This window comes from Stegodyphus dumicola, chromosome 5 (assembly GCF_044657685.1).
Source record: "Stegodyphus dumicola isolate Sdum_Otavi_A_Nest chromosome 5, ASM4465768v1".
NCBI lineage: Eukaryota > Metazoa > Arthropoda > Arachnida > Araneae > Eresidae > Stegodyphus > Stegodyphus dumicola.
The window spans coordinates 104882178-104900377 of record NC_140772.1 but is presented as its reverse complement, the minus strand read 5'-3'; the positions used below and the strand labels follow the sequence as shown (position 1 = coordinate 104900377).

At 31.9% G+C, this 18200-nt stretch overlaps 1 protein-coding gene across 1 annotated transcript in view; it reads right to left on the bottom strand.

Moving 5' to 3' along the window:
* Positions 1 to 17783, bottom strand: part of Past1 (putative achaete scute target 1) — a 58553-nt gene extending 40770 nt beyond the window's left edge. The window contains exon 1 of the mRNA XM_035352114.2: positions 16793 to 17783. Within this exon, the coding sequence (XP_035208005.1) occupies positions 16793 to 17707 (915 nt within the window). The 5' untranslated portion in view covers positions 17708 to 17783. The remainder of the gene's footprint in view (positions 1 to 16792) is intronic.
* Between the last annotated feature and the right edge of the window lie 417 nt (positions 17784 to 18200).

Sequence of the window (18200 nt, the reverse complement as noted above, 5' to 3'; positions counted from 1 at the left end):
CAATAAATATATAAAAATATTTTTTACGAATGGTTCAATTATTATTCTTTTCGGAAAAAATTCATTTGTTTATTTGTCTATTTTTGCAATAGGAATCATAATACTTTTAAATGTTACAATCTAAATTCTTAGCCATGGATTTTTATTAACAATAAAGGTAGCTTATAGCATCGATCAAATGCTTATAAGGAAATTTCAAAAATAAAAAGAACACAAACAAGACTTTTTAAATACTCTAAAATTATTTCAAATATAGTAACAGTAATTTCTAAGCAAAGATTCTTCACTAAATTTATCGAAACGAAAGGGGGAAAAGTTTTATGATTACCTGGTAAGATCAGCATCTGTATAAGCAAAACAAACCGACTTTAGATTAGACAAAGGAAACTAGGTTTAGCCTTTGTGAAGTATCTCGATAATGATGCTCTTAAAGGAAATGTTGCGATATATACATATACAGAGAGAGTTAAAATTTAAATAAGTTATAGAAACAATGCATTCGAAACAAAACCACACAAAGTTCAGAACGGAAACTTGAATATTCAATGAGAAGCAATATATTTAATTAATTTTACCTTTATTTTTTCTATGCTCTTGAAAAAATTTCGAAATTACAGCAAAGTCCAAATATGATATTTCATGTTACCTACCAAGTGGCAGACCGTCTAAGAGATAAGACAACAGGGAAAATGAAAATTCCATTTGAAAGTGTAACACTGTCATAAAAATGATGACATCACTTTTTCAGAACTAGGGAAGAAATTATGATTTTTAGAATTGTATTTTGAGAACAGAATGTACCTAAACATACTTCTATTTATTATTGGAGGAGTTAAAGCAACAAGAATTAGCGTAATATTTGCAAATTTATGAAAATTATTATTATTTCTATAAATTTATTAATATTACGCTGATTCTTATTGCTTTAACTTCTCCAATAATTGTTATTATGAGTGTTATTTTAACTCAAATACTTCGATTTAATTTCATCTTGCGAATTACTCTATTGCTCCAAACTTTACGGGTTTGGCCCTGAAACTTCAGAATTTCCCAAAATGTCATAGATAGGGGTATTTTCTTGATTATAGTTCCAAAATGACTCTCTCTCATTTTGTACTTTCTTCTAATATACATGCAACACAAAATCGGATACAATAACCAGGAGCTGGCATAATTTTTTGGTTATAACAAATGGGAAAGCTATCCCTCTATCCGAAAATTTACTCCATAACTCTTGGAGGGCTATATGTAAGAAATCACATTATATTACGGTTTATGTTTTTGAACACCAAAGAAGTTCAAGTAATTTTAATTGCAGAGCAAGAATTCTCATAAAAATATAAAATCAGCTACAGTTTTATACGAACAAATAGGACACATATGTTAAGATTTTAAAAGTCTTTTTATCTTGAATATTACCACCATATAATTTTATGCAAACAAATAATCATCAATAAAAATAATAATAGCGGTTGCATGAAGTTTTATTATAAAAATAACAGATGTTTAAATATACATGGACACCACATGACTTCCTTGTCGCCTATTAAACTTTACTTTTTTTACTGCACTTCATTAAAACTTATTTCCTCGAATTATTCTAGCTTAATTAACCAATCCCTCAAAACAAGTTGAAAATGACATTAAAAATCTCAAATTATGAAATTAAATATACCGACCAATTTTTGTCATACGGGAGTCAAACTTCTCATAATTTTATTTTTCCATAACGAGTATAGAACTTTTTCAAATATAAGTATACAAACCGGGAGATCGCATTAAAAGTTAGATTTTGTTATTGGTCTCTAACGAAATTTTTTAAAAATTTGAAACTGCCGAAATATGAAAATTTTCGTCACTTAAAACACTTCTTTGATTGAAAGTATGTAAGTAATACAGTACAAAATCTTTAATCCGGACTCGTTGGGACTTCGGCGATTCCGGATTAGGGGTTTTTCCGAATTGGCATCAATTTGAATTGATCCGAATTGGGTAAATTTGAATTGAATGATCATCAATTTAAATCTGGTAAGATGGCATGCAGAAATTATAAAATTAAAAATATGAAACCGTAATTTATGAAATAAAGAGCAATTATGATCTAAAGGTATTTAAATTTACAAAAAAAAAAAAAAAAAAAAAAAAAAAAAAAAAAGCTTAATACTTATTTGTTTACTTTATTAAATATTTCTTTCAATGTAAGTTGTTTAAATTGCTTTGTTCTATGTGCTAATACTTTCTCTTTAATTCTATACACAGATATAATTTATTGTTCAGTTACAAAGTTCCGCTGTTCAAGTTCTGTAATTGCTGCGCCAAGAATACCGATTAACTTATCAATCGAAATTTTTTCGTTTTTACTAACCTCTCTGTCACTTTCTTCATGCCTTTATCCATTTTTTGTAGAAATTCCACTTTTTGTTTGATGGACATCGAAACGGGTGTCCGCCGATAACATCGCGGCAAAAACATCGTGAGAGAAAACATCGCAAAGAGAGAGAAAACATCGCAAAGAGGAAACATCGCAGTCCTAAACGATCGTGGTACAAAACATCGTCGTCGAAAATAAAGCGGTTCAAAAACTTTGCAGTTTAAAATCATCGTCGTCAAAAATTTCGTGGTAAAAAAAATAAAGTATCTACAAATCATCGCATGACGATAGCATCGCAGACATGCTTTTTTCATACATGCTTTTCGCAAACATGCTTTAATAACTGTAAATGGATATTCCTATAATGATTTCTGAGCGCAAGATGCAAAGAAGGATAATTTTTACTTTCACATTTTTTTATTAACTAATAAATTTTTGCTGAAAACGTAAGAAGGAAACTTAAACAAAGAAAATTAAATGCAAATTATAGCTTATACTTTTCATGAAAAATTACCAGTCAAAACTTTATAAAAATGATTTATTAATGGCCTTTGTTAGTTTACTATGTTGGTTTAAAATTCTATTAATTGCTATAAGTTGCATTAATTTGCTATGCTTAAGTTTCCTTCTTACTTTTTCAGCAAAAATTTCATTATATTCATTAATGTGGGAACTGGGCAGTTCACATACAGTCACTGTTCTTCTAAAAAACTTCACAGGCACAGCCAACACTTCATTGACAGAGTTATGACAAGATTCTTAGATGCTATGATCAGTGGTTCTTTTCTACTGCATTTTGAAAGTAGGACTTAAATTATAATCACCCTGTATATTTATTTTACATAAAATAATATTAGATGTTAATTAGAAATTTGAATACAATGATCAGATAGCTATTTCACCAGTAAGCAACACTTTTATTTTACCTAAATAGACAAAATATTCTTATTCTCGCTAACTTTCATTCAGAGAACAAAACACAACATAAGTTTTTATAAGTGCTTCTTCCCTTTCATAAAAATGAAGACCAGATAGGTCAAAACTGGAACAGTTGAATAATAAACATCAGTATTTTATATCTGATAAATAATTTGTAATGAATGATGTATTAAAATTTTTTTGCACCAAAAAGAATGCATTTAAAGTCATATTTTTATTTATTCATTTAATGAGCCATTCAATTTCGAAAATAAGGTGAAATAAATGTCCAACAAAAATATATATCACTTATTTATAAGGCAACAGATAATACTTTCTTAACATTAGCCACAATTTTGTACTTTAAATTTTCCCATACATCTTTTAATACTGATGCACTATTTTTTTTACTTGATTGAGCTTGTTTTTAACACATAAAATAAAATAAAATCTACCCCAAAACAGCAAAGTCCTTATTATTACAATTCAAATAAATTCTTAACTGTTTCAAAAGTATTATTTTGTTAAGCTATTACTCTTTAAATTAATAAATAACCTCAGTTACAAACATATTCAGAATTTTATTCAGCAAAAATGTCAAACAAGTAAGAAGACAACCAAATTCCAGACTGGGATATGCTTAAAAAGAATAAAAGATGAGGGAGGAAAAAACTAAATGAGCCGAAAGTGCCCCGTCCCCCTAAAAAAGTGTATTAAAGTGTTCCTATGTCAAATGGGAAAAGGTGGGGAAACAGAATCTCTAAGGAATACAAGAGAAGGTGATTTCAAAACACGCATTAAAAGATTTAAAAAAAAAAAAAAAACCATTATTCAAAAGAAATTCTTGGGGAAGGGAGAGGGGATTACACTACAAATGCGCTTCAAAGAATTCCAAGCAGTTTACGGAGTCTATATAAAAACTCACCTTTTTATGTACAATTCAATTTCAAAAACAGCAAAAAAAGGGGGATGGAAGAAAGAAATTGAGAATAAATATAAAGTCAATAAAACCATCATTGCTAGTAAGCAATAAAAAAATACAAAACTGGACAACTAATAGCCAAAATTTACATATTTTTATTTTTATTTTGAGCATCACATATTTTCCAATTTAAATATATTAGAAAAAAATTTTATCTTTTAAAATTTGTTTTAAAGCACATTAGGAAAAATGAGCCAACAGATGGCACCAGAAAATGATTGAAGCATGTTAAATATATATTGATCTACTAAAATGATCTACTGACACATGAATGTAGAAAGCCTGAGATTTGAATCTTGCAATGTTCACTCAAAATCAGAGTTTCTTAAACTGTGGGTCGCGACCCCCATGGGGTTGTGGGACCTGCAGCAGGAAGCCGCAAAAAATTTTAGCAGTTTTGATATTTCTTTAACTTATTATAATAATTTTACAATTACCAAATATTTTTACACAATGTACCTGAAAATAGATAAGGATAAGACAATACAGACAAAGAAAAAATGAAAACGTTTCGACGCATTCTTTATATAATATAAATGCTCATTTTACTTGCTTTGCACGTGACACTGTCATTTCATCTGTTATTTATTCAAAATTTTCACATTGTTCTATGTCTTAAAATTAGCAATTAAAGTTAATGATCTAAAACTGCAATAGTATATTACAGTACAAGTGAAAAAAATTAACAGCTTCACTCATGCGTGTGTCGGATTTGCTCAATGCTTATGGTGTCCCACAAAATTTTCGAAAATATTATGGGGTCCCGAAAAAATCTCAGTGATAAAAAGGGGTTGCGACAGAAAAATGTTTAAGAAGTCCTGCTCTAAATAAATCTTATTATTTTGAAACAATTATCAAAAAAGACTTTTTTTAAATTTATATTCCTTCATTTGGGTTTTCAAATACAATTAAAGATATGTAACCAAAAAAAAAAAAAAAAAAAAAAAAAAAAATCTATTTTGTGTCTCACACACACTAAGTAATTTTTTTTTATATTTAATTTCTTAAAAAATAGCTATTTAGTATATCTGAGGATACCAAATTAATAATGACAAAATTCATGAATTCATTCATTAATGATAAAAAGGATATATCACTCAGAGTTTACAGCATATAATGAAATTATTTTTTAAAATGTCAGTTTAATAATAAAAATCTGTAATGATGTTTCAGAACGACAAAATCAGCAATAAAATCTGAAAATAGAAAGGTAGGAATAATCCTGATAACACCATTCGACAACAAAGACATTACAGTATGCATCTCATTTGCTTAATCTTATCATATGAATTATATGAAACTATCCCAAGCCAAGAAGTTTTTCCTCAAATACTTTTGGATAAAAGAACTTCTTAAAAAATAGTTGTTCAATGGCTTCTTCCTCTCTCCCGTGAAATTAGAATATAAAATCCTCTAATCACTTAAAACTGTTATTAATCCTTTTTCAAAGTAACAGCAAGAAAAAGAAACAGAAGGAAACATCTTAAATCATTTATAATTCTAACATACTCTACAGAAGATAACTATTACTCGACAAACCTGGTGGATTGTATAACCTGGTAAATACAAAAAATACATTATAAATTCTAACAATATGATAGAACACTAAAACTATCAAATGGTTTCTACAGTATGTGCCAATGCATCTCTGCCAAAATATTTTTCACATATATTCCAGATATCTAAATGCAATGTGACTTGTATTATGAACTGTGTTAAAATGAGGAGCGACAGTAGGGAGAACAAAATAGAATGATATACCAGGAAGAGTTGAGGCTGTAGCAACATCTGCTATACCTAATGTTATTAAGTGCCTCAGCACCAAACACTTTATAATAAATCAAATCTTAAACCTAAATTCCAACATTTAAGGATTGTCAGACCAGAAGCAGCAAAAAATCTGAGACAAAAACTGATGGCATGTTTTCTGCCATAAATATACTGATGCAATATAAAGCTCTCTCTCTATATATAATAATGATATATATATATATAATTGAATTCATTGAAATTGAAATAAATTTCCTAATACTTGTGCATTAGCTGCAAAGTAAGATAATAATAATTTATTTACTAAAGCAATATTGATTATATTATCTCCTAATATAAAATTAGCACAATGTATCTAAATGAATAACCCAGAAGTACGATATTTAATTCTAAAAATAATAGAAATTCAAACTTTTAAAAAGAATATTAATAAACCAAGTAGTTATCATCATTCATCAGAAATTGGTTGACTTTTCAAGGGGAACAAACCAACCCTTGTTTAATTAACAATAATTAATAAATGCAAAGGTGTTTCATCTTTGACTTGAGTAAAAATGATGAAGCAAAATAGGCAGTTTTAGTTAAAGTCAAATTTGTAGTCGACTTTTTATACATATACATAATATGATAATTATACATATATATATCTCACTATCATTATAAGGGCACAGCCCCAATCCTCCTAGCCGGCACAAGCTCGCCATATGATCAAAAAATGGGCCAGAAAAAACAAATATAAGAAAAAATAAAGAAAAAGTTCAAACTCTGAGTCTCATTGCGGAATTAAAATTTTATCTTTATTCGTATTTATAATTTTCATTAATGTCTCTGCAAAATCTTTCAAATTTGAATAGTTTCTTTTAAAATCTTCCTTAAAATTCTTTCTATATTTCTCTCTTGGACTCCGGGTAAACATACATTCATTGACGAAATGTCTGGTATTCCCAAACTTATCACATATAATGCATTTAGCATTATTTTGTAGATGGGATTGATTAAAATAAGCCAGGAAACGCCCCTGATATATATACAGTCAAAAGTCTTTAATCCGGACTCGTTGGGACTTGGTGATTCCGGATTATCGGTTTTTCCGGATTATAGATCATCAATTTAAATCTGGTAAGATGGCATGCAGAAATTATAAAATTAAAAATATGAAACCATAATTTATGAAATAAAGAGTAATTATTATCTAAAAGGTATCAAAATTTACAAAAAAAAAAGAGCTTAATATTTATTTGTTTACTTTATTAAACATTTCTTTCAACGAGCGCATGCGTAAAGCATACATTACGCATAGTCAAAATTAGAAAATTGCAACCAGAAAACTATTTGATGTGCATCCGTAATATTTATAATGATGTGGAATTTGATTTAAATGATATCAAAAATGGAGTACATCGAGAACATAAATAAATAAATAAGCCGAATAAAATAAAAACATCTGCCCTGAAGATAAGGATAGTGCTGACAGATCAACTTCCAGTTCATTGCGCGCTACGACGTTCCCCAGAGCAGCGTGAAATTGATAAACAGATTTCGGAATGGTTAGAGAAACAAAAGATATGCCTTTATCCATTTTTTGCAGCAATTCCACTTTTTGTTTGATGGGCATTGAAACATGCTTTCACTTTGTAGATCTTTTGGCAGCTCCAGAATCGGAAATTCTTTTTGACATAATCGAAAGTTCAAGTTTTTACTTTTATAAAATTGCTCTAACAGTCTTCAGAAAATAATAAGCCAGATCCAATTAGAAGATTAAGGAAAAACGCAATCTGCAACATTAACTGAAATAGATAATTAGATAATTTTAGCTTAGCTTATACCATCCGTTATATATTAAAAACACATGTGTCAACGCATTATGCGTTCACGCATGCGCAGAAAGTTTGTAGCTTTGAGGTCCGGATTATAGATCATTCCGGATTAAAGACTTTTGACTGTATATATATATATCAAGTTTTAAAGAAAGTTTCCCGCCGCTGCAAATATCATCTGCACAAACAGTTCACGTTGGCGTGTTTAATCCTACTTTGTCAAACTATTTTAGGCATTTGAAAGAAACAGACTTGCTTTAGAACACTGTGTTGTCAAATTTGTAGAAAAAAAGACTTATCATTAAGTACAAGGTGTTTGAAATAGAACTATCATGCTACCAGATTAGAACCATCATTTACTTTATTGCAAAAAAGCTACAAAATGTCACCAAATCATGTGTACAGCTTTAGGTACTAATGTTTATCATATGATTCTGTGAAGGTTTGGTACCGAAAGTTCAAAAACAAGGACTAGAAGCAGAAATTCAAGAAGCAGAGCTCCGGCCAACCTACTGATGTTGATGAGGCTCGCCTGCAAGAACTTGTGGAAGAATATCAGTATGCAACTACTTGAGAACTTGCTAGGAGTTAGACATTAGTGTTATGTCATTAGTTGCACTGTGCATCGCATAAATTTGATGTGCATGAGTTGACTCAAGCTCTGGGTGCCGCATGAGTTGACTCAAGCAAATAAGGATAGATGAGTTTGAGCCTGCACTACTCTGCTCGACTATCAACACAAGGACGAAATTCTGGATTGAATAGTCACTTGTGTTTAAAAGCAGATTTACTTCAACAACAGAGGCCAAAAAAGGGTTGGTCTGCACTCGGTGAGCCCTTCGGCAGTGTCACAAAGTACAATTTGACTAACAAAAAGATCCTGCTTTATATCTGGTGGGACTTTATGGTGTACAGCGAGGTGCCAGTCCATGTCGATGCTGCTATCAAGGAAAAACGATTGAGTTCCGGTGCAATGTAATGTTCCATGAGATAATTCCATGTGTCTGCATTTACCAGCTGGACTCTGTACGAATGGGATGTTCTGCCACACCCATTACATAGCTTTGACATCGCTCCTTCGGACCTCTATATTTTTTCCACATGTGCAGCCACAACTTGCTAGCGCTATCTTCTATTCTACACAGGACGCCTGAAATGAGGTTGATCTGTTTTTGGACTCATGGCCACCAAGTTTCTGTTCCGAAGGCTTTGACAAAAAAACCTACTAAAATGTTAGCAGAAAATCACAGATTTGGGTGGTGATTCCTACCTGCACCAAACGTACTGCTTTCATGTTTTTTGTTCTAATCATATGATAAACCTAAGCTGTACACATGATTCAGAATCATATGATAAACATTAGTACCTAAAGCTGTACACATGATTTGGTGACATTTTGTAGCTTTTTTGCAATAAAGTAAATGATGGTTCTAATCTGGTAGCATGATAGTTCTATTTCAAACACCTTGTACTTAATGATAAGTCTTTTTTTCTACAAATTTGACAACACAGTGTTCTAAAGCAAGTCTGTTTCTTTCAAATGCCTAAAATAGTTTGACAAAGTAGGATTAAACACGCCAACGTGAACTGTTTGTGCAGATGATATTTGCAGCGGCGGGAAACTTTCTTTAAAAACTTGATATATATATATACAGTCAAAAGTCTTTAATCCGGAATGATCTATAATCTGGACCTCAAAGCTACAAACTTTCTGCGCATGCGTGAACGCATAATGCGTTGACACATGTGCCTTTAATATATAACGGATGGTATAAGCTAAGCTAAAATTATCTAATTATCTATTTCAGTTAATGTTGCAGATTGCGTTTTTCCTTAATCTTCTAATTGGATCTGGCTTATTATTTTCTGAAGACTGTTAGAGCAATTTTATAAAAGTAAAAACTTGAACTTTCGATTATGTCAAAAAGAATTTCCGATTCTGGAGCTGCCAAAAGATCTACAAAGTGAAACAAAAGTTTTGTTCTAACTTTATTAAGAACGTTTTTTGGTGTAAAACTTTAATTACAAACAGATATTAAAGCATACTAACAGTTATAATTCAAAGCCAATATAAATCATTCAAGATTTATAAATTTTATAAAAAGAAAAGCAAATAACTTGGAAGATGAAACATGATCAAAAGCAATTATTTAAGTACAAATTTTGGTAAAAGTATATTTACGAGTACCCCTTGGCAATTTTTGGTGGTACATGGATACCGAGTTTGTACATATCTTTCACTTGTTATTTTGGCTTTGTGTAGTGGTGATTTTAGTGCCAAAATTCGCTGCTACACAAAGACAAAATAACAAGTCAAAGAATTGCACTAATTCGGTATCCATGTGCACAAACTAGGCATTGTGCATTCCCTTGACTTTATCCATGTACACGTCAACCTATTTTAATCTTTCAACTTTATACCAAGACAGTATAAAACCAACTAATCACAGCAAAGCAAGCAAGTTGAAAACACTGGCGATAGCTTAGATCCTGTTCAGTACATATGAATGAAGCTAAATAACTAACATTCCAGTTAATCTTTAGAATATGGTAACAGGTAGTTAGGCGACATTTTGGTAAGGCGATAAAGGTTACTAGCTAGGACTTTAGCAATAATCTGAGAAGTACACAATTAAAATAACAGATTATTTTGTCTCAGAGAAATGAGAGATCATGAGACATGTAATGTGACATTTTCTGGAAAATTCCGATTGTGATTTTAGCTAATAAACACTTAAAAACAATTTCGCTGCTAAAGTGCAGAATCACCCACTCATTTGTTTGGCGCTTTTTACAAGACTAAGAAGAATTGGATTTTTGTCAATTTTCTTTGACTTTTTAAGTGAAAATAGGTCGATGTGTGCATAGGTAAAGTCAAGAGTGTGCACAATGCCATTTTTGTGCAATTCTGGGATGTTTTTCTAAGTGAAAATAGGTCAACGTGTACATGGATACCGTGTATGTGCAATTCTTAAAAATGCGGCAAGCAGTTTGCGATTCTGCATTTTCTCTCAATTTCGCACCTAATCTTCGTCACGATTAAGCATTTTTGTTCCATAAAAGTTTTAGTAGCTAGCAGATTGTTGGAAAAAATTTTGAGATACCTTTACTTTATGAAAACAAAATGGCGTCCAAAACAAAACTAGCAGGTTGCTGTAGTAGGGTTGGTCGCCAAATTTTCGCTGAGTTACCATAATGTAAAGATTCGCCAACATTCCTTTAGCTGTCTTTTTATGATCCTGGTGCTTATTTCTATGCGAGTCACATGTAAGATAACTAGCATAGCCAAAGTAAAAGCTGTTAGAGCTGCTAATCATTCTGTCTTCCCATTTTATTACTGCCATAGCTTAACCACTGCATTTTTTATGTTGAGATCTGCCACTGTTTACCAATTTCTGTACTGCTCTGATCCAAATTTCAGTGATTTATAGATTTGGCCACCCATATATTTGCTTTAGTCAACTCATGCGGCACCCAGTGATTGAACTTGTGCATCAAATTTATGCGATGCACAGTGCAACTAATGACGTAGCACTAATGTCTAACTCCTAGCAAGCTCTCAAGTAGTTGCATACTGATATTCTTCCACAAGTTCTTGCAGGTGAGCCTCATCAACATCAGTAGGTTGGCCGGAGCTCTGCTTCTTGAATTCCTTCTTCTAGTACTTGTTTTTGAACTTTCAGTACCAAACCTTCACAGAATCATATGATAAGCATTAGTACCTAAAGCTGTACACATGATTTGGTGACATTTTGTAGCTTTTTTGCAATAAAGTAAATGATGGTTCTAATCCGGTAGTGTGATGGTTCTATTTCGGACACCTTGTACTTAATGATAAGTATTTTTTTTTCACAATATTTCTTAGTCTAACAGTATGACCTTTTCAAAATTGTTAGATAAGTGTAGATTAAGCCCAAAACAACCATACAGGCATTGTTACAGCACAGGCAATAGTTGAAATTAATCTAATGGAAATTTTGCCCTTGAAATCAAGTTTAGCCCCTGAATACAGTTTTAGGGTTAAAAGTTTTAATGTGTCGAGTTTTGTCTATTCATTCATTAGTATTAAATTTTAATCATGTGCATATTATGTGATACAAAATTTCATTACTATAACATCTTGGCGAATCTTCAGATTATGGTAACTCGGCGATTTTTTGGCGACCAACCCTGCTACAGCAACCTGCTAGTTTTTTTTGGGGGGGGGTACTTTTCCGTTTTGCCGGCGCAAGCGATAAAGTCACCAATAATGGTACAACCGATGCCAAACGGAATATTCTTGCTGGTAACCTTTTACGCGTCATTTTCAAAACAAGTTGCAGCTTTTTCTTATCAGATTGATTGTTTCTTTCAATACTGGCATATAATTACATAGAATTTTTATCAGATAGTTCAGTTTTATGTTTAAGGCCATTTTCGGTAATTAAGTCAATTAGGAAGCAATCACAGCGCTTACCTGAAGCCGAAAATATAGAAAAGGTAAAGTCAAGGGTTAAATTCATCCATTCTAATGAGAATGCATTAGCGAAGTAAAGCACTACAGTTTTACATAATTTCTGAGTAAGATATTCATACGAATTGAATATTTCTTGCATTTAAACTTGTGTTCCAAATTAAGATTTAACTTGAAATTAATGTAGATAATTACTGAGAGCATTAGATTTTTGTAGAGTAGTTTACGTGAGATGAGATTGCTTGGGGTCACGTGATAGGAACCGGCGAATCAGGATGTTGAACCATGAAAGCATAGTAAATTCTTAAATTATGTCTTTTTACAAATTTATTGTCTTTATTTATTGGCTTTTTATAAAATTTTAAGCGATATTTAAATGTTTATGCCTTTTTTTTTTAAAGAATTCTTAGAACTAACATTTTTTAAATATTTTTTATGTGTATACTGTATGTTGTCGCCAATAAAGTCTGCTTGGCGAGATTTGCGCCGGCGAAACGGAAAAGTACCTTTTTTTTTTACGCCATTTTGTTTTCACGAAGTAAAGGCATGTTTTTGTTTTTACTCAACATTTTTTCCAATAATCTGCTATCCGAATTATGTTTTTGCTAGAACTTTTATGGAACAAAAGTGCTTAATTGTTTTTAAGTGCTTATTAGCTAAAATAATGATTGGAAGTTTCCGGAAAGTAGTGGAACAAACGTGCACAGAAATTTGTTTTTACAGGGCAAATTTATATATGAAACATGTAAATAATTTTTCTCATAAAATAGAAAAATTTGCACGAAAATTTTGTGAACCTTTCAACTTGGTAAAAAGGACATGTATGAAATTACCTGATTGCTAAAAAGTATGTATACTATGCAAGCTTTTATATCTTCAGCTTGTATATACCCTTTCCAAGGATGAACATTTACATGTATAAAATAAATAAAATATCCAAGAAATTACATTAATTTTCTTTTTCCACTAAATTATCCATTATAAAAGTCACCACAAAATAATCTGTGACTGGAACTGTGTACTTCTCAGATTATTGCCAACGTTAATAGCTACAGTCAAAAGTCGTTAATCCAGACTCGTCGGGACTTCAGCGATTCCAGATTATCGATTTTTCCTGATTATAGATCATCAGTTTAAATTTCGTAAGATGGCATGCAGAAATTCTAAAATTAAAAATATGAAACTGTAATTTATGAAATAAAGAACAATTATGATTTAAAGGGTATCAAAATTTACAAAAAAAAAAAAAAAGCTTCATATTTATTTGTTTACTTTATTAAACATTTCTTTCAATGTAAGTTGTTTAAGTTGCTTCGTTTTATGTGATAATACTTTCTCTTTAATTCTATAAACAGACATAATTTTTTGTTCACTTACAAAGTTCCGCTGTTCAAGTCCCGTTAATTGCTGTGCCGAGAATACCGACTAACTTGTCAATCGAAATTTTTTCATTTTCACTGACCTTTCTGTCACATTCTTCATGTCTTTATCCATTTTTTGCAGCAATTCCACTTTTTGTTTGATGGACATCGAAACATTCTTTCGTTTTGTACGATCCTTTGGGAGCTCCAGAATCAAAAATTCTATTTGACATAATCGAAAGTTCCAAGTTTACTTTTATAGTATTGCTCTTACAGTTTGCAAAAAATAATAAGCGCGATCCAATTCGAAGATTAAGGAACAACGCAGTCATTAACATTAACTGAAATAGATAATTAGATAATTTTAGCTTACACCGTCCGTTATACATTAAACGCGCAGGCGAAAACGTATTCTGCACTTGCGCACACGCATATGCGCAGTAGTCAAGGTCTTACGCGCTCGCGTAAAACGCCTGTGCGCATGTGCCAACGCTGCGCATGCGCAGAAAGTTTTTAGCTTTGAGGTCCGGATTATGGGTGTCCGAATTAACGACTTTTGACTGTAGTAACCTTTATCGCTTTACCAAATTGTTGCCAAACTACCTGTTACCATATTCAAAAGATTAGCCAACATCTTTTTTTCTGGATGCATTGATGGGTAAAGTGCAGAATCACCGATTACTCTTTGCATTATGGTAACTTGTCGATTTTTTGGCGACCAACCCTGCTACAGCAACCTGCTAGTTTTTTTTTTTTTTTTTTTTTTTGGACGCCATTTTGTTTTTACGAAAGAAAGGCATGTTTTTTTTTTTTAACTCAACATTTTTTTCAAACAATCTGCTAGCCGAATTACGCTTATGCTAGAACTTTTATGGAACAAAAGTGCTTAATCATGACAAAGATTTGGTGCAAAATTGGGAGAACGTGCAGAATCGCCCACTGCTTGCCACATTTTTAAGAATTGCACATACACGGTATTCATGTACACGTCGGCCTATTTCCACTTCAAAAAAAAAAAAAAAAAAATCCCAGAATTGCACAAAAATGGCATTGCGCACACTCGACTTTATCCATGTATACTGCTAAAGTCCTAGCTAGTAACCTTTATCGCCTTACCAAAATGTCACCAAACTAGCTGTTACCATATTCCAAAGATTAACCGAATCGCCCACTTGTTTGTTTGGTGCCTTTTACATGGGTAAGATAAATTGGATTTTTGTCAATTTTCTTTTAAGTGAAAATAGGTCGATGTGTACATAGATAAAGTCAAGGAGTGCACAGTGCCATTTTTGTGCAATTCTGGGATTTTTTTAAAGAGAAAATAGGTCGATGTGTACATGGATACCGAGCATGTGCAATTCTTAAAAATGCACCAAGCAGTGGGATATTCTGCACTTTCCCCTGCACTGATTTCTGTTTTAGTATATAATATAAAAAAGAAAGCTTTTATTTATTCTTTCTGTTTCATAGTTTTCTTCGTGAAATAGGAGCTATGTGTGCATTTTATTACCATACCAAAATTTCTAATTAACATCTTTCTGTTTCCACTTTCATTTTCAAAATACAAAATTTCACACACAAAGAGTTTTAAATAGAACATGATTCACTCAGATAAAGACACTACAAGAGCAAACATGCATCAGTTAAGAATAATGTCATACATACCTCACTATAATAATCAATATATTTGTTTATGTATAACAAACAGAAGGAAGAAAAAAAAAACAGCATGAAAATGACCAATGCACCCAGCCTGTTCACCAAAACTTGAAAACACATCGAATTACCAGTATTCAAAGGTTTTATCCACTTAGCTACTGGTGGACTAATATCAGTATGAAGGAGAACATAAAGATAGTAATATATTAATCAGTAACTATACTTGTAGAAAAGTATATTTTATATCCAAGGTAATTATATCTTATGAAAGCTTTACACATTTCCTATTGGTTTTCCCCATTTGTAAATGAGCCAGTTTCCCTTAGAAAGTTCTCCACGAAGGCATCCCTCCCCTTAGGCAGATAGTCCTACTGTGCTTTGCCGTATTCTCAATACATACACATACACATTTCCTAACTTGCACATTTACAATGATCCTACAATTTAATGATAATCTGGCTTCATTAAGAGATTATAATTATAAAATAAATTTACTAATATTTTAGAATTGATACAAATTACTGAAATTTTTATTGCCTACTTTTATAGCTCACCTATTAAATAACGCCTATCTTTGGAATATGGTAACAGGTAGTTTGGCGACATTTTGGTAAGGCGATAAAGTTTACTAGCTAGGACTTTAGCAGTGTACATGGATAAAGTCAAGAGTGTGCACAATGCCATTTTTGTGCAATTCTGGGATTTTTTTTAAAGTGAAAATAAGTCGACGTGTAAAGGGATACCATGTATGTGCAATTCTTAAAAACGTGGCAAGCAGTTTGCGATTCTCCACTTTCTCCCAATTTCGCACCAAATCTTTGTCATGATTAAGCACTTTTGTTCCATAAAAGTTCTAGCATAAGCGTAATTCGGCTAGCAGATTGTTGGAAAAAAATGTTGAGTAAAAAAAAAAAAAAAAAAAACATGCCTTTACTTCGTGAAAACAAAATGGCGTCCAAACAAAAACTAGCAGGTTACTGTAGCGGGGTTGATTGCCAAATTTTCACCAAAAAATTGCCAAGTTACCATAATCTAAAGATTAACCTAAATAACTTGTAACAATTCTATGTAATTATAATAATTCTTTTATGCACGATTAGAATTTTAAAAATGATTTACATAGTTGATGAAACTACATAAATTATTATTAAGTTCACATTTTTGATTCAACATTAGAAATATAAAATTTTGGCCCAGCTAGCATGACTCCTAAGATTTCAGATTCTAAGGATAAAGTAAACCAGTAACACACATAAAATAATGTCTTATTTGGTTTTAAAAAAATAAATTATGAACACTTGGAGATATTATTTCATAAATTAAAACACATTTCAAATCCAATCAAACAAAACCATCATAACTTAAATAGTCCTATGCACAGAAACTGGACTGGAAAGATTATTTTACTTCATTTAAACGCAACTGATGAAATTAGCATTAGAAACGTTAATAATAACATACCTTGGCTAATCGAGCTCTTTTGATTAAATCATTGAGTTTTCTAAGAGCAGCATTTCTTGGTAAGCTTTGCAAATCTTGAAATAAATCCTGCTCTTCAGCTTCAAACAATTTTCTATTGTAATCATACCTTAATGGTTGATCCCAAAACGATCCTAAGTACACTCGTGCTACTTCTGGTGTGTTTAATACTTTACCCAGAGACCACATGAGAGCTCCATACACACGCATAAGTTGTTGATGATCAATCATATCTGCTTTATTCAGAACAATACGAATTTTGTCGTCGTGACCTCTCAAAGCTTCGATGCTCCTTCGAAATTCATCTGATATGTCTAATTTGTGGGCGTCGAAGAGCAGAATAATACGATCCACTCTCTCCGCAAACCACTCCAAAACACCGGCAAAGTCATAGCCTCTGTCAACTCTTTGCTTTTCTCCAGATAATATGCCAGGAGTATCTACAATTGTTAAACTTTGTAAAACATCACAATTTACCATTGAACACTGTAGCCTGTTCAGAAAGGCATTCCCGAACTTTGAAAGAGGTCGGAATTGCTTTTTAGGATCAACGACTAATGCATTTCCTGGAATGACAGTTTCTTGAGTTCCATACATCACAGCGATAAAACGATCGGTAGTCGGTTCAGGTCCAATTCTAATACCTGGAAAATCCTTCTCCAGTAAGTACCTAATAAATGTAGTTTTTCCTGTTGAATATTGGCCGACAAGCAGTATCATTGGTTTAGCATCGAAATCCGGATCATCTAACGGCGGCGAATGAAATTCATGAAAGAGATAATGTTCCTCTAAAGGTAATATCTTACTTTTATAAATTTTCCGTAAGCCATCAACTACAGTATTATATAATTCTGGTTCTCGTCGACGACTCTCGTCTCTGCTTAGCCAGCTAAACATTTTGACGCGCTAAATGCTATACAAAGTCCCTACTGAGTACTCTTTAGTCTGTAACTGTTGACAACTTAAACGACGACACTTTAAGCGAAGATTGAAGTTGAAGTTAAATTTCAAGGATCAAGGAAGTTAATTTACGGAGTGCTCTAGGCTAGGCCTTTGACTCCACATCATCAGAGATAAAATAATTAATACATCAAAAGAGGGGTTCATCTAATATGAGAAAAATTTAGAAGCCTAATTTATAAAAATAAAAGCTTTTCAGATAATGCCTTCTGCATGAGAAAAATAGTAAAAAGTCATAGAAGGTCTTTTTATTTAAATTTCGGGTCTAAAAACGGCCAGATTTCAGTTTGGAGGGCAGTCATCATTCATAAAATTTGGCATAGAATTAAAAGGTGCAAGATGTTTCCTTTATTCTTGATATCAACAATAATATATTGAACTTGAACTCATTGAACTTGTATCCCCTCGGGGTAGCTACGCGAAGCAGGCG